General features: G+C 45.0%; 1 protein-coding gene across 1 annotated transcript in view; it reads left to right on the forward strand.

Moving 5' to 3' along the window:
* The window catches only part of si:ch211-186j3.6 (neural-cadherin), a 276,175-nt gene that overhangs the window by 163,067 nt on the left and 90,679 nt on the right, over positions 1-22,429 (forward strand). The window contains exons 24-26 of the mRNA XM_068710718.1: positions 2,204-2,388; positions 10,699-10,928; positions 20,952-21,229. Of these exons, the coding sequence (XP_068566819.1) occupies positions 2,204-2,388; positions 10,699-10,928; positions 20,952-21,229 (693 nt within the window). The remainder of the gene's footprint in view (positions 1-2,203; positions 2,389-10,698; positions 10,929-20,951; positions 21,230-22,429) is intronic.

The following is a 22,429-nucleotide window of genomic DNA, read 5'->3' on the forward strand; positions in this document are numbered from 1 at the left end:
GAGGACGTGGACTCCTGTCCCCGCCCCCTACACATAAGCCCTGTTAGCTTCAGACCCACGTGGGAGGCTTCACTTCACTCAGCAGAGAATTCCTGTTTCATTGGTGTAGACCGGGGCTCGGCAACCTTTACTGTCCAAAGAGCCGTTTTGTTCTATTTTCCACCAAATAAAAAAAGCTATTTGATACCACAGCTTATGAAGCTTTATATATAGTTATATTATAATACAACAAATATAGTTTGTTGTATTTATTAAATTATAGGACAAGAATAAAGACAATTCTTGACATTTTGTTGCTATTTTACCTGTTGGAACAATATCAAACTCTGATGAAGAGGAGAGTTTTCTGCAGCAGTTGAGAAATCGCTCTTGTTCTCTCATCTCCAGCGTGACACTGTTCACTTCATGCTGTGTGTTTGTTCTGGAAGTGTCACTAGCAGCTGTTATTGAAAAATACAACTTCTAAACTTTCCACGAAAGCTGTCTGTTTGAGTTTATAGAGGAAGATCTTAAGTATGAAACACCACCTTTCATATTAAAGAAAACTTTATTACTCTGTCGTATTTTTTTTAAACTAAGCAACCCATCTACTTCCTGTTTACACCGGCACCACCGCCATGTCCAGTGTACGTGAATAGTCGCGTGGTGTTTGTTTTCAGACATGTTAGTCTGGACGGAGATCAATTAGAAAACGGTGCTGAAGCGCCGTGTGGACGGTGATCGTCTTAGTGTGGACGGAGATCGTCTCAGTGTGGACGGAGATCGTCTCAGTGTGGACGGAGATCGTCTTAGTGTGGACGGAGATCGTCTCGGTGTGGACGGAGATCGTCTTAGTGTGGACGTAGCCTCAGGGAGCGGCAACAGAGGGGCCGAAGAGCCGCATGCGTCTCCGGAGCCGCGGGTCGCCGCCCCCTGGTGTAGGCTATACCCGCCCCTTGAACTTGAACCCGTCCCGTATCGTAACACATGAACCGTTGGTCCTAGACACTTTCGGGAGGCATCATTTCACTCATTAGTGAGTCCCTGTTTCATTGATGTGGGTTATCACCGCTCCCTACACCGTAGCCCCGCCCTCTTTCATGACTCGTGCGCCGTTTGTCGGAGGCTCTTGTGGAATTAATGATTGCACTCGGCTGAGGTCCTGTTGGATTGTGCCCGGGTGCTTCCTGCCGGTGCCCCCGATGAGCAGGGCTGTGCGGGGGCCCGTTCATCACCGCTTACAGCTTAAATGATTGTGTTTTTAATTAAAGGTCTAGGAACATAGGCAGAGCTATGAGTTTTACATCACATCCTAGCAGATGCACACACTAGAAATCTGCTCATTGCACACAACCAAGGATGAGCCCATCAATATGAGCCCCATAAAAAGGCTCCGTGTCCATAATCGTGTTTCAGTTCTACATTTTTAGAGGGCTGCATGCACTGCTGTGACAACACCGGACACACACAGTGGAGCCTCTGAGTAAGGGGAGCGAGTCGTATTGTATAATGTCGGGTCTGGTTGACTCTGGACCTGCAGGAGATAAGCAGGCAGTCGTGCTGAGCTGGTTACTATGCCGACCTCTGATGGGCAAATAACTGAAATTACTGTTCTCTGCAGACTCAGTGACACGTCTGAAATAGCCTAATCAGTAGCACACCAGCGGCTTCCTTCAGATTCAGCAGCTTGACCCTCTCAGGCTGCAAGCCATTAGAAAATAGCTAAGGCCCGGGCGATGCAGCAGGTGCACTGTTCGCTGTGGTGAAATTGGATGCTGCAGACACACAACGGCCGGTCTTGGACCCTGGCCACACACTGATCCAGCCCTCTTGGGATCTGCGGTAGCAGCCTGAATGACCTCAGCCGTACCAGTGTTACTTGTTATGAGTAAATACTTCTTGAAAGAACTGTTGGCTTGAAGGCTGCTTTTAAAGTGGATGCGGGGGTTAGTGACTCTTTTTTGTGGGCTGTGCTGGTTGGCTGTGTGAACACGTAAAAGGGAATTTTTCATGCGAGGGTGAGATTCAGGTTCAAACTACTTTATATATCCCAAGAAGAGGAGTTAATTTGAAGCTTTGGCCAGTCCATAAAGCTCCAAAGCTCTTAGGAGAGGGTCAACGTATTCGTCCTTGCTCAGGGCTCCTATTAATTGGAACAAAGACATTAAAATGTTGTCATTTAAAGGCACATTTTTGTAAAACTGTGTTTGTTCTTTCCCCTCAGTTACTTCATCCTGAACAAGCGAACAGGCTTCCTGATCATCAAAGAGAACGCCCCACCCGACATCTATCAGTTCCAGGTCCGTGTGTCCGATGGAGTGTGGCCAGATGCCGTCTCTACTGTCACCGTTCACGTGAGGGAGCTCCGTGACGAGGCCATCTACAACTCAGGGTCTCTCCGCCTGGCAGGTAAGCTTGACTCTGTAGACACACACACACACACACACACACACACACACACACACACACACACACACACACACTGGTCAGAAATGGTCTGAGGTGTCACACTTGAATGTCCTGCTGGAACCTTTGACCCCTTTCCAGGACGCTGGGTTTGGTTCTGGTCTGGTGTTCGCAGACAGCTGATGTTGTTCATGCAGTGCCCTGTACAGGGTCTCCCACATCTGTCCAGTGTGATGTTATCACATCAGCTGTGTGTTGTCATGTGACTGAAGTTTGAGACGTCGTCCTTGACCCTAGAGAACTGGATTGGCTGAGAAATATCTTGAGACGTAGTCGAACGCTCCAGAGAAAGCTAGTCAGTGGACCTCCTGTAACTCACGTAACTTTGACCAAAACCGTCTCTATGTCTGGTTTATTGACAGTATTCTAATATATTTGTAATATATTAGAATACTGTCTCTATAGTGTCAACACAGTCCACCAGTCCTTTTATGAATGTCTGTATGTTTTAGCTTTGGCCAGTGGCGTTTCGTTCTTGGGTTGTCCGTTCGTACGTGGTTTGGTGGCCAACGGTCAAATATAGCCTCGCAAAAATACGCTTTTGACCATAACTCAAGAATTCATAGGCTAATTATATTATATATATATATATCATATATATTAGGATAAAATTATGAAGCGATGACAGACATGAATGTAAACTGCAACTTGACTGGAAGGAGGCGCTAAATATAGTATATAGTATAAACAGATGCTGTAAATAGCAATTAAGTCATACAGGAATCTGGTAGCATACTCTGAGACTGTCCTTTGTCCTCAAAAAGACAGACACTGTCCTGACACTCCCGGGTACACAGAAAAGTGTCCCTCACTTACACATTTCAGTTGAGCTCTGGGTCTGTCATGTCCTCTATATCACATTTATTTGATATTCATGCCAAAGTGCTTGGCCCCTTTATGCTATTACAGCAACAGGTAGGACCCGAGGCAAAACCAATTTGTGATGAGCTGATAAAAGTCAATGGGAAAAAAAAGAGCTGTGCTGAGTGCACTGCTGACAAGGGAGTGTGGGGGATTGTGGTCATTATTTGCCAAGTTGTCTCCATTCATAGAAAATTAATGAGCTCTGATTACTGTTTGCTGTGGTTGTTTGCATTGTTTCACAGGACTGTCACACTCCCAGTTAAAGATCTTTCCTGAGCTAAAGATTACACCCATTATTAATCCCCCTCCCCTGACTCGTGGGATTTCAGTTTGTCGTTGGCGCCCGCGCAGAAAAAACCTGTTTCCATTACTTATGCTGGCAAAATAATTAGTAGAGAAGGTTTTGCTCAGCCAGCACATTCTCCTCACATGTTGAGCAGCATCCATCATTACCTGATGCAGAGCACATCGGCTGTCTGCTCAGAATTAAATTCGCTTTAGAGAAATGGGACATGGTTGAGGGATTTTTATGATTTCAGAGATATTGAAATAGAAGCAGAGGGGGAGGCCGGGAGGGGGTGCGCTCCGAAGATGGGAGGAGAGGAGAGGGAGAGAAGGAGAGGATGGAGGGGAGAGTGGAGCCTCATATAAGTAGATAAAAGGATTTGCCTCTCATTCTGAAAACGGGGCTGAGGTAAATTAAAGCGCACCAAAACCGAGAGACGGTACGGTGGAGAACAGCTGGCGCCCACATTTTCAATATTTCTGTGAGGCAATTGAATCCATCCGCAAAATGTAGACTGGCAAATGTGTGTTCAAGATGAATAATGGAAATGAAGAATGACAGAAACCGCTCTCACTTTTGTTATTTGCTTTTTGCCAATGAAACCATTTTTTGCCCATTTAATTAAGATTAACGAGGTCAGGTTTGTCAACAACATATCCCTGATGGGTGGTCACTTCATTGAGGGTTTTTAAATGGCAACGCTGTCATCAAAGGGCTGTTAGCTGCAGAGCGTATTGATTTAATATGCCCCGGTTGGAACAGAGGGATTTAAATTGAGAGCTGGAGAGCGCCGCTGTGAACACGGTGTCAAAATGACTTTTTAACCTGCAGTTCGGCAATAAACAAACACTAAAATGTAAGTTTGAAGTTTTGAAGCAAAAGGTAAAAGCAAGGATTAATGACTTTGAGATCATCCTGAGGTGGAGGCAAGCTACCAAAACAGTGGTGTGTGTGTGTGTGTGTGTGTGTGTGTGTGTGTGTGTGTGTGCGCCGAGGATGTGTAACAGAAGCAATTTCCAGGATTGTATTTTTTCATGTGCAGCTTTGGAGTAAACAGTCTCATTGATTCTCGGTCTCAAGGATTATGAAAATATTCTACTTATAGCATTACTTACACCCTCCTTGACATTCTAAATCCCATTTCAAGAACAAATGTGGAATGCAATGAGGACCCACAAAGAACGCACTAGTTAAGTCTGCCTCGCTGAGATTAAGGCCTCTCTCTCTCTCTCTCTCTCTCTCTCTCTCTCTCTCTCTCTCTCTCTCTCTCTCTCTCTCTCTCTCTCTCTCTCTTTTTCAATATTGATGGAAAGGTAAAGAACAAGAATGTGGTAAACAAAAAGTCCTTGAAATGTCCACATAGCAGTAGCTCCGAGTGGAATGCACGGTGCTCAGGGGGAAGGCACAATCTGACGCTCACAATGAGTACAGTACATCCTGACGTGGCTCGTGTCACACTCTGAACGGGCTTTATGAGGCGCAGAGAGCTCGTCCTTTCACACAATACCTCTCTGTTCACATCGCTCTGCCCTCTGAGGTGTGCGCATTGTGCGATCGATACACAGAAATTGGCATATAATACCGTAGTTTGTTACTGCAGGGATGGATTGGTGAGATACCTGAAACGTTCGTCACCTCCCTCACTGATCTGACACTTTAGTCGTTACTCAAATTGCCCCTCTCACTGTCCTCGCGTCAGTCCAAGAGTCTGGTATGTTCCATTGAAAGAGCAGCTGAAATGAAAGTAGGAAAAATACACCAAATGCCGCTAAACCTCATGACCTTGTTTTTCTGTGGACGGGGGAAGATGTTTAGATCTCCTACTGCACGCCGCCTACTCAGCCTGGCTGTAGTACTCGAGATCGATCTCGGTTTCTAGGCCGGTCTCAAGACCGCTTTGTGAAGGTCTCGTCTCTGAATCGACCGCATTTTTACTAGGTCTGGTCTCTGTCTCAGACAGCGAGGACTCAGAGTTTTATTTGAAGACTCCGGCTGCGGGGATATCACTTAGTTGGCCCTGCATTGTCTGATGTATTTGTTGACATCGTTACTGCGATTGCTCATAGAAAACAAAGGAAAGATTCTCACACACACACACACACACACACACACACACACACACACACACAGTTGCATGCACACCACAGTATGTAGGGCAGTAAAAGAGGAGATGAATCCGCTTTTATTCTCTCTGGAATTTTTATGGGAAATGTGGATTTTTCAGATCAATGTGACGAGTGCCTGCATGGTTTACATGTTCAATATTTTGTCGTTAGTGTGTCATGCAGTGCGGGACTCACACTGGTCTGGTTCGCCCAGCCTTGGTCTTGGCTTTGGTCTGTAAACCCCTCAAAGTCTTGGCCTTGCCTTGGTCTTGGTCTTGGTCTTGGTCTTAACTTGGCCTAGCTCTGCCTTGGTCTTGGTCTTGGTCTTGACTTGACCTAGCCCTGTCTTGGTCTTGGTCTTGGTCTTAACTTGGCCTAGCCCTGCCTTGGTCTTGGTCTTGGTCTTAACTTGGCATAGCCCTGCCTTGGTCTTAGTCTTAACTTGGCCTAGCCCTGCCTTGGTCTTGGTCTTAACTTGGCCTAGCCCTGCCTTGGTCTTGGTCTTAACTTGGCCTAGCCCTGCCTTGGTCTTGGTCTTAACTTGGCATAGCCCTGCCTTGGTCTTGGTCTTAACTTGACTTAGCCCTGCCTTGGTCTTAGTCTTAACTTGACCTAGCCCTGCCTTGGTCTTGGTCTTAACTTGACCTAGCCCTGCCTTGGTCTTAGTCTTAACTTGGCCTAGCCCTGCCTTGGTCTTGGTCTTAACTTGGCATAGCCCTGCCTTGGTCTTGGTCTTAACTTGACTTAGCCCTGCCTTGGTCTTAGTCTTAACTTGACCTAGCCCTGCCTTGGTCTTAGTCTTAACTTGACCTAGCCCTGCCTTGGTCTTAGTCTTAACTTGGCCTAGCCCTGCCTTGGTCTTGGTCTTAACTTGGCATAGCCTTGCCTTGGTCTTGGTCTTAACTTGACTTAGCCCTGCCTTGGTCTTAGTCTTAACTTGACCTAGCCCTGCCTTGGTCTTAGTCTTAACTTGACCTAGCCCTGCCTTGGTCTTGGTCTTAACTTGACCTAGCCCTGCCTTGGTCTTAGTCTTAACTTGGCCTAGCCCTGCCTTGGTCTTGGTCTTAACTTGGCATAGCCCTGCCTTGGTCTTGGTCTTAACTTGACCTAGCCCTGCCTTGGTCTTAGTCTTAACTTGACCTAGCCCTGCCTTGGTCTTAGTCTTAACTTGACCTAGCCCTGCCTTGGTCTTAGTCTTAACTTGGCCTAGCCCTGCCTTGGTCTTGGTCTTAACTTGGCATAGCCCTGCCTTGGTCTTGGTCTTAACTTGACTTAGCCCTGCCTTGGTCTTAGTCTTAACTTGACCTAGCCCTGCCTTGGTCTTAGTCTTAACTTGGCCTAGCCCTGCCTTGGTCTTGGTCTTGGTCTTGACTTGGTGTCAACCCCTCAAGGACTTTGTCTTCTCTCAGTCTTGCTACACTCTGTTTAGGTGGTTTTGACACTGCTAGTCTCATTGTGCCGCATCCACTTCCATCACTGAACTATGGCTTCAACCAGTGACTGTTCTCATTACCAATGAAAGGAGCTCTGTTCAGCCAGCGTCATCAGCTGTTCTCTACTTACATTTACAACAGAACAGCCGGAGATGTTTACCAGGAATTTACCAGGCAGAGAGGGTCTAACAGAAGATCATATCAAGTTGCATGATGGGAAAATATAGAACCCAGTGTTTTTGGAGATGCAGTAGGGTTCCCCAACATTATTGAACGCTGGCTTCCCTCTTTACTTTGTTATGATTATTTAATTTTTTTGCAATAACCATGATTCAAAAGGTTGTTGTTTATAAGGCCCTTTAGTTTAATTGAAACGGTCCACAACTCAAAGATTTGTTGTATTTACAAAGCCGTCAAGCTGACAGCCGTCTTTGTGGTCACTTCAACCTCCCTGGACAAACACTCTGCCTCTGTGCGGCTCCGCTTCATAGAAGATTGAACCAAAGTCAACCACCTCGTCTGATTCTCTGGGCAAGACGGCAAACAAGTGTGTGTGTGTGTGTGTGTGTGTGTGTGTGTGTGTGTGTGTGTGTGTGTGTGTGTGTTCCCCCGAGCTGTTCCTGTAATCACTGAGTGGGGTCCTGAAATAAAATCTGTTCAAAACCATGGCAACGCAGGTGAGACATTCGGCGGTTCTCCACACGAGCAAACCAAAATAAATCAGGAATTGTTTGTTTTCGAGGAAACAAACTGCATTGAATACAGTTAAGATAGAAGAGATTTATGTTTCAGCTGAGTGCCATCTGCATTCTGCTGCACACAGTTATGCTAATGAGCAATGTGTTTTTACTGGCCTCATTAGCTGTCTACCTGTGTGTCTTCACTGTGATAAAGCCTTGGGACACTTCCATAAACACCTAAGATGATTCACTCCTTACTTTTTTGCAGCGATGCTTCGTTTTGTCTTTTAATGGTTTTATTTTAAAACTGATATTAGTTATATTGTGATATTTGGGTCTCAATAAATAATAATAAATAACCTACTCTCAAGTAGAAATGTAAAGCACAGCCCTTTCCTTTCAGAATAAGACTTAGTAACAACTGCTGGTTTCAAGGTAAGACTTAATAAGTCATCAAAACTCCGTAAATAAAATCCTCAATTTGTTGACTTGATCTAAAGAGCATGTATAGAAACAGACCGTGGTAGTCTTTGTCTTTTCTCCCCCCGTGTGCTTTCAGCCCTTTTGTTTACTATCACATGAGTGGGATATTAATCCCATTTTTGCACCTATTTGCGAGACATCGCAAGCCCACAGGCAGGAGCGCGTCCGTGCACCGCCGCCTCGGCTCCAATGAAGCCTCTGGCAAGGAGAAAGCAGCAGTGAGTTGTGAGGTTGGATCAAAGCCAGGTGCAAAGGCTGCCACTCTGCGTTAGGAGTTACTACCCTCTCCCCCCCAGCCCCCATCCCTCCCGACTGTCTCTCTGTCTGCCCGTGTCCTTGTTTCTCCCGCTGGACTGACTGATGGGAGCTGACATTAGCCTCGATCCCTCACGCTGTATCCGCTGAGCCCATTCTGAGCCCCATGTCTTGTCTCTTAATGCCTAGGCTCTGTCTCCCTCGACGCACTCACAAACCTAATCACCCTGCCCAACCCTTCATACATATATATATATATATATATATATACGCGTGTGTGAGAGTGTGTGTGTGTGTGTGTGTGAGAGTGTGTGTGTGTGTGTGTGTGTGTGTGTGAGAGTGTGTGTGTGTGTGTGTGTGTGTGTGTGTTCTTGTACTTTTGTCTCTGTGAGAACCAATTTGAGTCTCAGGATATTGATTTTGAAGACATTTTTGTGACGTAGGGCAGTTTTCTGGTAGTCCTTGGAATCTGACACATGCCCATTTGTGTGACAAAACACAGTACTTGCTCCCCCAATAGGAAGAGATCCCTGCATAGTGTGGCATTAACGGTTCCATATTGTAGAAAGTGAGATTTCCATGTCTTCTATGGTATGTTTTTGGGTTGTCCGTTCTCGTTCAGTAACACTTTGAGCAAAATTCTTCAATTTTCTGCAAACGTCCACTTTGACTTCAGGATGAACTGATCAGAATTTGGTGGTCAAAGGGCACTCTGATCCCGCAAAGTACGTTTTTGGCCATAACTCAATATTTCGTATGCTCAAGACACGGGTGTCAAACTGCAACATACATGGTTGACAGAGACAGACAAGCAAAAGGCTGGATTTTACAGCTGGTCTCTGTGTTTTGTAAATACTTTGAAGGTATCTCCCCAGAGCGTTACAGACAGAAGGTGAATACAGATGAAGTCAGACAGACCATGTGGGAAACATTTTTAACATTACAGCATGTAAACATTTTCTAGTAGAAAGTACCAACCTTAAAATGAGCACGACGTGTCTCCTTTAGCGTAGGGGAATATTCTGGAGTAGAACTGAGGAAGCTGCCCTCTTGATTTGGGTAACTGAGACTCCAGAAGCTCCATATTCAGAAGTTTCCTTTCATTCTGCGTCTCCTGCTCGGCTCCTGTCTGCTCAACACCAAGATCAAACAAGACTGACGTGATCACGGTTGGCCCCATGTCTGGAAGAGTTTATGGAGGTGATATGTGTATCCGTCAGCTGCTCTTGTTGAACGTGGAACAGTGTTGCTCAACGTGGACCCAGACCTGGAGGGAAATCAGCCTAAAGCTCTTGTGTCTGATGGTCTATTGGCCTGAGCTCAGCCATGACACACCATGTCAAAAGATTAAGTGATTAAGAGTTGATCTTGTTTTTGTACCTGTTCTTATGGACACAACTGTCAAATCTGGTCCTTAATCATACAACTCTGTCACGCTAAAGCACAGCTGCTGGACTGTCTTTGAGATTCCTTTCTTCGTCAACAGTCTGATTACAAATTGAACCACAAATTACCGAGAGCGTAATTACCTTTAATTACACTCTCAGTATTGAAACTCCCAGCCTTCAACCAGAAGCTCTCAACACACAAACGCACACACAAAGACGTCCAAAACAATAAATAAAAAGATGAATATCAAACTCCTGCACTGCTGAAAAAACAGCGAGAAAGGACAGTTTCTTTGAAGTCTTGAAAACTACCGTGAGACAATTTTGACAGCAGCTTCCACAAAAGATAAGCAGCAGTTACAGGACTGTCTGTTCTCTGAAAGCCCACTGCTGAGCCTTCCTATACGACTCTTCTTCAGGAATACATTCTTACTCCAGAGTAACCATTAGATCATTTAATGGTAGACTAAACAAACATTAATACCAAATATCTGTATTCACAATAGAAACAACAAAAGACAAAGTAGCACTGCAAAAAATAAAATAAAAGTAAGGATTGAAAATGACTCCATGTTCAATAATGTATCATCACAGGTCCGGTTTCCAGTGCTCTGGACTATTTTAGTTCAGCACCAGGGCCCAGTTTGAAAATAATTGGATTTATCTTTGAGCAGGGGTGGAAATAATGAGGCCACTTCTGTTCGGTCCACGATTCCAATGGTGTGTGTGTGTGTGTGTGTGTGTGTGTGTGTTCCTCAGACATCACAGCAAAGGAGTTCATTGAACTGAGAGGGAAGCAGCGGAGCCGCTACGAGCTGCTGGTGGACTTCCTGTCTGAGATGCTCTCTGTTCCACCCGACGACGTCAACGTCTTCAGCCTCATGGACGTGAAGGAGCGAATGCTGGACGTCCGCTTCGCCGTGCACGGTGGGCCCTCCTTCCTCCAGCCTGAGAAGATCCACGGCTACGTGGCCGCCCACAAACAAAAGGTAGGTCCTCGTCTGAGCCTCTCATCCACATCGACACGAGCGGTTCTATGCGGTCTGCTCGTTCCGTTAGCCGGTCTGGACTGGATTGATTGGCAACACGACCTCATGAATGACACATAATCTACTCGGCATAATCCAACCAACTGCACACCAGTGAGCAAGTGCGCTACAGAAGCACTGGGATTAGTCGAGACACAGAGACATCCCTCAGGGAAACACTTGTTGGTTGCAGGCAGCGGTTTTGCCTCTGGCGGTGTTTTGGCTGAAGCGTCCGCCAAATTCCAGCAAATCAAATATGTCGGTAGAAATGTGGGACGTTGTCTCTGTTTGCTGGGTGCAGGACTGACAGTCAAACTTCCACGCACAACACAGCACACAAAGCATCGGTCATACAACTGTTCAGACAGAGCAGGGTGTCGGACGCCTCGGACAAGAAACTCCTTTTAGAGCGACACGCTTCTAAAGATCCGTAAATACTGTGAACAATAGCTGTCGTCTGTGCACTCGGAGCGGTTTCTGTTGTTGCCCACCCTTTATGTACCTGTCTCACCTGCTTTCACGACAGTGTTTGCTCGTTACGGTGGGTGTACTGCAGCAACGATGCTCTCGGTTCCCACTTTGAGTTTCTCCTTTGATCTCACTCGGCTGAAAACGGCTCTCCTGACAAGGTACGTCAGGGTTTTACCATTACCATGGTTAGATAACGGCACCGTTTTACAACCATAACACTTGAAATAGCTACGATATCTATGATTACTGCATTGTTGCCCTGTGAAAAAGAGTATGGCGAGACATCTCCTAGTGTGTGTGTGTGTGTGTGTGTGTGTGTGTGTGTGTGTGTGTGTGTGTGTATGTGTGTGTGTCGGTTTGTTTTGTGTGTGTGAGAGTCCTGCTGCTCAGCTGAAGCGTTGAGAGGAAGAGTCGTAAAAATGTCAGAGGGAGCAAACATTCCAGCATTAAATCCGCCACTGTGGGAGCATGTTGGATATACTGTATGAAAGGAGCAGGGATTAATTACACATTCAACCCACCACAGCGTGAACACAGTTCTACCGGAGATCGGCAGTAATGCTTTCTAGTTGATAATGATAATGATAACTGATAATGTTCCACTGCGTTGAAATGAACAGGTGGAGAGTCAGTGACGCTGGCGGCCGTTGTTACCATTCAGTTACATTAAGGCGCGTTCATGGTCCGTTCTAAATGACTATTGGACCAACGTAAGTTAAGACGTCATCAGGATGTGTTCAAATGTAATCTTGTAAAATGCAGTTTTTGGGGAGGAACTTGAATAAATCCAGTTGTTTGAAGGAGATGATTTCACAGCAATGTAAAATAGATATTAGAGAGGGAATCATGACCTTTTGAACTTCTCATGCAACTTGTAACTTGAACTGTAATCAAGTCATCATCCACACTGTTGCATATTTATCGACAGACCATAAACACGGGACAGAAAGCAGCAACACCACAAATCCCCAATTATTAACAAACATACACCTGTGCTTGTTGCAAGAAGCCTTTTACACCGAGGACATTTTCACATATCACAGCATGCCAGGGTCCTATTGTGCATGCTGGCTCGTTGCTTATTGGATAAAACAGAGCCATTGTTCATGTTATAAGCAACACCTGTCCATATTGTCTGCTGTGAAAAAAGGGCTGTTGCAATTTCAATCCTGATTAAGTTGTTTTGTTTTTTAAATTACACTCCGAGCCTGTAAAAGCGGTCTAAGCATCAGCAAACAGCTAGAGAGCATGAAGACAAACACATTTAGTTTGGACTGTTTGTTCTTTTTCAAAGCGGTCAGCCAGAGAAGAGTCAACTTGAAACAGTGCCAGTAAGTCACATCTGACAATGGGGAACTAGCTTAATGCTATCTAAAGTGCCCTGTTGACAGCTCTACATTGTAGCTGCACGAGCTAACATCAGCGTCACAGGCTGACCGGGAGAGCTGCCTCACAGCCCCAAAGCCTGGAAGATGCACACCTTTCACGGTGAAGCCCTTAAATGAGACGCTCGACTGGGAGAGTCGGACTAGCGTTATCTGACAGATGCACTGTTCAACCAAAGCCTGACTGAGAGTGACGCGACGCTGTCAGCACTCCGTTGGTCAGTTTTGAGCAGAAGATAAATCCAAAGTCTGAAAAATGATAGTGGCGCACTAGAAACCTAAAGCGGATCAAGAGCAGGTGCAAAATGTCCGCTCCCATGTTTTTTGGAAGCGGCAGGACTCTTTCTGAGTGATCCCCCTCTGGGGATGGAAGCGTTGTGAGAGCAGCTCTCCAGGGAGCAGCTGGCCGCTCTCCACCGGATTTTGGTAGAGACATTCGCACCTGTCTAAATAAACTGGGTCTGCTGTAAACAGTCCAGAGTTGTATTTAACCAGCCTACACCAGGTCTGAAATGCCCCACTACAGTGCACTAGCTCTTTTTGTAGTAGTTTAACACGTAGTCAGAGTTACAGCGCAGCGGTCTTAAACCTACATGACGAAATCAAGATGCTTCTAGGAGCACAGAGCGGCACGTCTGTGACTCTCTCCACACCACTTTAAATCGCCACGTCTGTATCTCCCTGAAGAGAAGACCGAAGACAATAATAAGCCCCGAAAACAAGCTCCAAGTGAAGATGAGTTCACGCCGACACTTCAGTAAACTTCCCTTATTTGCTGCAGATTATTGGAAACCAAATAATTAAATACCATGACTTTGTGCGACTTTATGTTAAGTCACCCAATTATTTCCTGTCCCTTCAAATTGTCGGGCTGTGTTCCTACGCGGTTCACACCACGTGCATGTGAACCGTCTCCAATTAAAGCCGAGAGTCGCCTCTTTCACCTCCGTCACACTTTTGTTAGCGCTGAAATACAAAGCACATCCTGCCGCGGTCCCACACGATCATTATGTCAAACAGTCGTATTCAAAATTGGGGGATTTGGTGGATGACCTGATTACTAAGACGCAATAAGTAGTTTGGTTAATTTGAGCGTATTAATTAGTATTTTCAAAAATACCAGCCTGGTCTCATTCCTAGAGCATCAAATGCAGACGCTTGGTCACACCTCTCGGTAATGACGCACACAGCAGAGACACACAAGCAGGACTTGTACCCAGGAGGTCGCTGTTTGTTTCCTGCCTGGAACTATTAACGCGTTGGTGTGGTTGTGTTCACGGCGTTAAGTTGTTCTTCTCTCACTTTACGAACGTGTTTTAACGCAAAATACAAACTTTTGTGTTTGTTTGAATTCCCGTTAACCGCGTGTTTACTGGGACCGCTGTGGCGACACAGTGTGTTAGAAAATGATGACAATCTCCACCCTGGAATGAAGAAAGACTCATTGTCTTCTTCTGAGACAAAGGTGGTTTATGAAAGAAGAGGGAGAGAGAACTGTTAGCTTCTGAAGCCTTAACCCTTTGCAAATAGAAGCACTCCTTAATCGATGGCTGATTCATGTGCCCAATATATTCTGGCCAAAAGACGATCTCATATCTCCAAAGACACAGCCTGTATGGTTTGTCTGACTTGTTTTCGGTGTCAGTGATGTATACTGGCCTCCACAGATCATCCTCTACCTCTAATACGCAGACAAACCATTTGTGTTATTTAGGACACGCTTAAATGAGGCCTGATTTAGGCCATTGTCTTGTCTTGTTTCTGGGCCAAGTCAGGAAAACAAGCCACCTGTTATTTCTACTTCATTCATAGTCCATAGTGTGGAACATCCCCTTTAAATCCAACCCAATTTGACTGGAACATGAATGCACAGTGTGGATTATGCCTGTAATTCTTTGGCTGTTCACAGGAAGAGAGAGAGAGGAAATAACCTCCAAAAGAACTGCTCTCTGTCAAATGAGAGAGGTAGGTAAAACGTCATAAAGTGTCTTAATATATTTCATTTTACCCACTGGATAGGGTGTGCTAAGCAAAATTGAAAACATAAAAAAAGCGTACCGTCATAGAGTCCGGGGGAAAAACAAACGTTTCACTTCATCACACCGACACTCCCTGGCTGCTAGCTGCAGTCGGACCTCATTTCACGTCTCAAAAGTCTGAGAGAGAGAGAGCGAGAGAGAGAGAGAGAGAGAGAGAGAGAGAGACGAAGAGAGAGAGGGAGAGAGAGAGAGACAGAGAGAGAGACGAAGAGAGAGAGAGACAGAAAGAGAGAGAGAGACAGTGAGAGAGATGAAGAGACAGAGAGAGAAAGAGACAGAGACAGGGAGAGAGAGAGAGACAGCGAGACAGAGAGAGAGAGAGACAGGGAGAGATACGGAAAGAGAGAGAGACGAAGAGAGAGAGAGAGAGAGAGAGAGACAGGGAGAGACAGAGAGAGAAAGAGGGAGACAGTGAGACAGAGAGAGACAGTGATAGAGAGAGACAGGGAGAGAGACGGAAAAAGAGAGAGACAGATATAGAGAGAGAGAGAGAGAGAGAGAGACAGATATAGAGAGAGAGAGAGAGAGACAGGGAGAGACAGAGAGAGAAAGAGGGAGACAGTGAGACAGAGAGAGACAGTGATAGAGAGAGACAGGGAGAGAGACGGAAAAAGAGAGAGACAGATATAGAGAGAGAGAGAGAGAGAGAGAGACAGATATAGAGAGAGAGAGAGAGAGAGACAGGGAGAGAGAGACGAAGAGACAGACAGGGAGAGAGAGAGACAGAGATAGAGAGAGACAGGGAGAGAGACGGGGAGAGAGAGAGACGGCGAGTTGAATGCATTTCACAAGTAGGGAGAGAAAGGGGAGAGCTAGCCCAGTCTGTATTTGTGTGTGTGTGTGTGTGTGTGTGTGTGTGTGTGTGTGTTAGAGGGGCAAACCGTCCAGAGTCCAGTCACGGCCTCGCCGGTCACTTCAGGTTGATCACTGCACTCGGCCCTTTGCCTCTCTCACTTAGCTTCCTTCCTCTTTGTTTCGTGTGGCTTTTGTTGGAGGAAGAAAAAGAGGCGAGAGATTAGAGAGGAGGTGAAAAGCACGCGAGTTTATGATTTAAGTCTTTAGGATAAAGAAAAAAGGGCAGAGAGAGACGTGTATGCGTAGAGGTGTGCGCGGGCTTTCAGCTGTGATTTGTGAGGAGAGCGCCGAGCGTTTCATCTGAATTCAGCCAGGTTCTCTGGAGAGGACGTTGATCAGAATGAAATGTGAAGCGCGGCGATGGAGGGGATGAACGAGAGGCGGAGGGGGGGGTGGGAAAGAAAGAGGAAGGTGAAGGAGGAACGAGGAGGGGGGGGGTGCAGAAGATGACGCTTATTATTAATGTTCTCAATTTGCCAGTAATGCCTCAGAAGTAGGAGATTAAAAAAAAAAAAAAAAAAGTTTCTTCCTTGTGTGTCTCTATTTCCCCCTGCTCTAATAATGGAAGCTATCCCTCAGCGTTTTCAATCCAGCACGCTCCACTTGACTTTTAACGATGCTACATTGGTGATTGGACTTTTTAAAAATCATCTGTATGGCGCTCGGATACCATGGTTCATCTTGTCATTATATGAATGTGGCCCTGAGGGCCGTGGAGAGGATTGCAGAAGCTTCTCAGTGCATTGGAACAACAGTCCGGGGAACAATGCGTCCCTCCGGTCCTTTGTTGCCCGCTATACACACCGCTCCGCTTTTCACAGATCAAAAGCCTGCCCCTCTGTACATTTCCTCAACATTTGGCAGACTATGACAAAAGATTGGCCGTGCGGATTCATTTTCAGGCTTTGGGGATTAAGAGACTCCGGTGTGGGATGAAGTATTTTTCGAGAGACGGACTGTTGAGCAGGGAGATCTATTTTTCAAAATATAATCTACAGACGAAATGACAACGCAGAGCAGCGCCCCGCCTGAGAAGAAGAAAGAAAAGCGTCTTCTGTCAATATATTAAAGTGTCTTATTGGCATTCTGAAGCTCATAACGCAGTGAATCATGGAGCATGAGTGAAGCCGTCTTTTGGGTGTCATTGAACAGGATGAAGTCATTTTGTGTCTCTATACATGATTGACTGCTAACGACAATCAAAGGTATGTTCAGGTTAATATCTCACCTACTGCTTTTTAATCACCCAGCACGACGCGTATCCCAAGATTCCTCCCTCTCGCCTACCCCCTTACCTCCTCCTCCCCTCCTCACCTCCTCCCCTCCTCCTTCCACTGCAGACATTTCTACCCCTGCATGAGTGTGTCTCATTGGTTTTTAATGTCAAGGAAGGATCCATTATCCTGTGCTGGGAAGCAGAGCTTGACCTACATTAAGGAGAGACCCTGTTGACCCCCCCCCCTTCTGTCCATCACAATTGATAATGCATTCACATTATATAATAAAAAACATGAGATCTTTGGAAGTAATACTCCTCCTTTGTCACAGTCGGTGTAAACGGATCCGTTACAATAGATGAGAGCTATTCTTGATCAAAAAGAAAGTAGAAAAACATCGAAAGAAACTTCCTTTCCTATACAATCCACCTCTCAACTTTACATCCGCGTGCCCAATATGTTCCACCCATTATGATTATTGATTTTTTTTTTTTTTTTTTTTGTGTGTGTGTGTTGGGCCAAACGCTGCCTCCATATGGCAACTTTATTCATATTATTCTCTATGAAGTTCCAACAATGTCCTCATGTTATAAATGATGTAAATAAGGATTACGGCTGAGTATTCAATGGCACATCTCAGTAGGTATTTATTTCATTAAATAAACCACCTGTAATGAATAGAACTTCAATACATCTAGGGGAGGACTGAGACGCGCGATGTGTGTGTGAGTTATTGATAACCTGCTCAGAACTCGGTTGTGGATCAACCCGCACATCACATTCAATGAGCATCCACCAGGAAATCAAAGTGTACAAAGTACAGTATGGTTCTAACAATGTTCCTGTAGTACAGAAATACCAAGGTTAACCAAGCGCCGTCCTCCGATGCTGAATAAATACATGAAGAGTGGCAAAAACTGATCTAGAGACCCTTGAGGTTGGCTCCAAAAGCAGTTCAATCCCCAGAGACCCCCGTGTTCAAGTGGCTTTACTGCCGAAATAAACATGTTGACAGCCTGCTGCAAAAAAACTGGTTTTGGTCCCTACAGCTAATATCCCTTTATGTCACAGCTGCACAGGGGTTGAATTCTTCCATGACCCATTTAGGTTACATGAAGGCGTACAGGTAGGCACACTTAAGGGTCACTGTTGGGAGCCGTATTAAATCACAGCTAGCTGTCGAATCTCCACCGACGATCCCCCTCTTTCACCATTCGTGGATCAGCTGGGAGTCAAATTCAAATGTTGATTTAGAATTGTCAACATCATGAAAAAAGCTTGGAACTATTTGGCACAGCCCCATTAATATGCATCCCCTACCATACCGTCTCTGCTGGCTTCCACTCTACAACGCATCTCCTTACCTTATGATGGCGAGGTGGAACACAGGACACGCGAGATGCCCTCCTGTTTAATCGAAGTGACTGACTCCCTTCATAGCATTCATCCACGTAATGATGAACGAGGAAGTATAAAGAGCCTTAAAGCTGTCACGCAACACCCAGCGACACAAAGAGACCCAGGAAGAGGGTTTATAGATACAGCATACGATCAACTGCAGGCCCCGTTTACGTCCTTCCATGGTGAAATGAAACAAGGCTGCACCTACTCTGAGAAACATTACAGCCAACAGAAGCATCGGTGTTGATTCGACTCCGTCTTACTCCATGGAGGCGACTGCCCCGAGCTGTGCGGCTCCCGGTGAGCTGGAACGCAGCCTCAGATCCTCATGGAAGGCTCTTTTGGTTGTTCCAGGTTCAAGACTGAACGCGCTTTCTCTATTAGTGCACCTGTACATGAACGAAGTGCCTGAGGGAATAAAGACAGCGAAATCAGTTTCATCTTTTAAATCCTTCTAAACACTTTCATCAACAGGCTTTTGTGTGAATCACTCCCTCTGGACTTCAGTTTTGATCTGTTCTTAATTCTATCTCTGCTGGATCTTTGGTGTGATTAGTTGCATCTGTTTACTTCATATATTACCTTTTATTTCTATTTTTTATTGCTGCTGCTTTAAAGTTTTTATTGTATCTGAAGCATTTTGTAAACATTGTTGTTTTTCAAGTGCTACACAAAGACAGATTATTATTATTAGCAGTATTATTATTATTAAGTGCTAAGAGACATCAGTCAGCAGCAACAATGATCCATAAAACACAACCCCTATCAACGTCACATTCACTGCAGCACAGGCCGTCTGGTGGAATAAGTGGATTAGAACTGCATGGTTAGTGAGCGCATCCCAGTCGCACTGAATCAGGCCCAATCAGTCCAGAACATTGGGCAGGAAGTGACCCGCTTCAACACGACTCGCATCGGGTGGGTCTGCATGTGCATTTGAGTTTGAGAGTGCGTGAGTGTGTGTGTGTGTGTGTGTGTGTGTGTGTATTTGAGTTTGAGAGTGCGTGTGTGTGTGTGTGTGTGTGTGTGTGTGTGTGTGCATTTGAGTTTGAGAGTGTGTGCATGTGTGTGTGTGAGTTTGAAAGTGTGTGTGTGTGTGTGTGTGTGTGTGTGTGTATTTGAGTTTGAGAGTGTGTGTGTGTATTTGAGTTTGAGAGTGTGTGCATGTGTGTGTGTGAGTTTGAGAGTGTGTGTGTGTGTGTGTGTGTGTGTGTGTGTGTGTGTGTGTGCATTTGAGTTTGAGAGTGTGTGTGTGTGTGTGTGTGTGTGTGTGTGTGTGTGTGTGTGTGTGTGTGTGTATTTGAGTTTGAGAGTGTGTGTGTGTGTATTTGAGTTTGAGAGTGTGTGTGTGCGTATTTGAGTTTGAGAGTGTGTGTGTGTATTTGAGTTTGAGAGTGTGTGTGTGTGCGTGTATTTGAATTTGAGAGTATGTGTGTGTGTGTGTGTGTGTGTGTGTGTGTGTGTGTGTGTGTGTGTGTGTGTGTCCTGTGCACGCCTGCTCTACATGAGTCCATGCATATAAACTCAGAATAATTCTCCTTGACCATCGTCACTCTAACCAGTCAAGGACAGCATGTCCAAATGCGAACATGCACACACACACACAAAAACACACACACACACACACACACACACACACACACCTGCATCACAACACTAAAGTACATTTTCAATTTGACTTGCATTTTCCCTGCCAGTGCTTCGTCAAACTGCTCAACCTAGAAAGTCACAGCTTCCTTTTCTGCTTCATCACCGTTTAGCCCACTTTCTCAGGAACTCGTGCAGAAGAAGCAGCTGGAGTTCTTAGCCCTGAACGTCCTCGTGGACTGTAACACATTCTCACATCAGCATTCTGTCCCGTGTGTTGGTGCGCATGCACATGTGTATCTGTCTGTGTAACATACATCAGCCACACATTGTTACCTATGCAGGCATGTTCAGTGAATATGTATTTACTGTACAGTGTAAATGTACTGAAAAAGTGGTAATAACATTGAAGGAACTACACATTTGTGTCAGTACACCACCATCATTACCGCCAAGCATTTCACTGACATTACGTTGGGAATACAATTATTCCTCAATTTTCAATCAAAAGTATGTTAACCTGTATTGCTTTGTTGGACATTTAATGAAAGTCATCATTTATAAAATTAGATTTGTTTAACTAAAAGAAGAAAAGAAATTAACAAAAAAAGATTTGTGACGAACTTAAACCAAGTTAAGGCAAAAATACTCACCAGCGAATATTTTGCATCAAAACTATTTTCATCAGATGCAACACTTTTTCAACAAAAGGTTTAAGTGGATTTGCGATCCTATTGATCCACAGCCGTGTCTGGCAGTCTGTAAACTGTTGTACCGCCTCAGCCTGAGATTCCTTTTAGCAAAATGCTCTGATTGAATCTGAGTTCCCTCTGGTAAACAGTGCGCATGTCTAGGGCTTTTATTGTGAAAGGTAAGAGCGGAAGGAGTGAATCTGGTCTGCGCTACCTTTGTCAGGGTTGAAAGGAGTAATCAAGTTTGAAAATATTTAGAGTACACTTAGAATAGAAGTTTCTAGCGCTACAGAAGTCTCACCCGGTGCTTTCGTCTTCTCTGTCCATCTCCGTCCAGCTGCAGTCATTCCTGCAGGTCAACGTGTTCCAGGTGCGGGTGGACGAGTGTCCTGGCTCGGAGTGTGCCGGCGCCGGCGGCTGCACCAACGTTTTGAACGTGCGGGACACACCCACTGTCGTGGATTGCGGGACCATGAGTCTCGTATCGGTGACGGTGGAGTCCACGGCCGTGTGCTCCTGCCCGGGGAGAGAGCAGTCCCATCAGTCCTGCACCGCATATCCCAGAAACCCCTGCTTCAACGGCGGCGTGTGCGTGGACACTCAGCACGGCTACAGGTGAGCGGGAAGTGAACGCTATTCATAAAACGCAGCCTGAGGGGCAAAGTTTAGCAGCGAGCTGTCGCATGATAACACGCACCAAATGACTCTTGTTATTCCAGTTAGATTATGATGGTTACCAATTTTCAAAATGCTGATGGCTGCCTGCCCTGAGGTAGCAGAGCCTAACAATTAGTGGAAATACAAATTGTTATAGGTTCATTTCTAATCCTCCTTTTACTTAAAAAAAAAAAAGACAATCACCCAGGGCATCAATGCTGTTTAGTTCCCCCAGTCAGTTACAGGACAACATGGAGCTTAGATATGGCTGAAGCAGACATTGCTAAGAACAGTAAAAATATGAATAAATGATGCAATATTCTGAAACTGTTTACATGTAAATGCGGTGGTATCACTGTGCTGGTGGTTTAGCTGTGGTTGGATTTTTACTGAAAGACCATGCTGACACATATGCTTTACCTTTGTTTCACAAAATGCAATGACAATGCGATTTTTGCATATATATATATATATATATATATATATATATATATATTTATAAAACAGTGTTTCTTTTGTGTCTTTTGCCCATGAGACCGCTGTTCATTCCCATGTAAAAAGAGAAGTCAACGCTGATTTATTGTTCTCCTATTTTGCATACTTCAGTAACGGCACCAAGTATTTCATGATTTTTTCCTAAATCCAACCAAGTACTTGTGCTGCTCAAACCTAACTAAGTTGTTTCCTGTGAAGACGGAAGTTTATTTTGAAAAGACCATGCATTTAAAACGCATGAAATATAAGGAGATACTTTTCAGAGGACATCATAAGAACCGTTGTATGAGGATACGTTGACTGCTGAGACATTCATGCAATCCTTTTGGATAACATACAATCAATAATTGTCAAGTTATTACATTTTTTTGCAATACCTTAACTATGTTAATAATAACTTAATCCAAATACAGCCACTGTCACTATGAACTCTTTGTGGCTGTTCTTCACAGCTTATTTTTTTTTTTATGGTTATCCTGAAGTTTTTAATTAATAATTAATAAGGGACAAAAATGTTCTTTCAAAAACACAAATAAGTAGATAATTGAGCCATCGTATGCGTACCTGTCGACTGATCAGTTCTGGACACACTTACTGTACTTTAATGCAGTTTCCACTAATACTGGCACAACGACTTTCCCAACACATAATCCATGAGAACTT

Source organism: Cebidichthys violaceus, unplaced genomic scaffold (genome assembly GCF_023349555.1).
Source record: "Cebidichthys violaceus isolate CVI_PGR_0920_01 unplaced genomic scaffold, fCebVio1.0.p SCAF_16, whole genome shotgun sequence".
NCBI lineage: Eukaryota > Metazoa > Chordata > Actinopteri > Perciformes > Stichaeidae > Cebidichthys > Cebidichthys violaceus.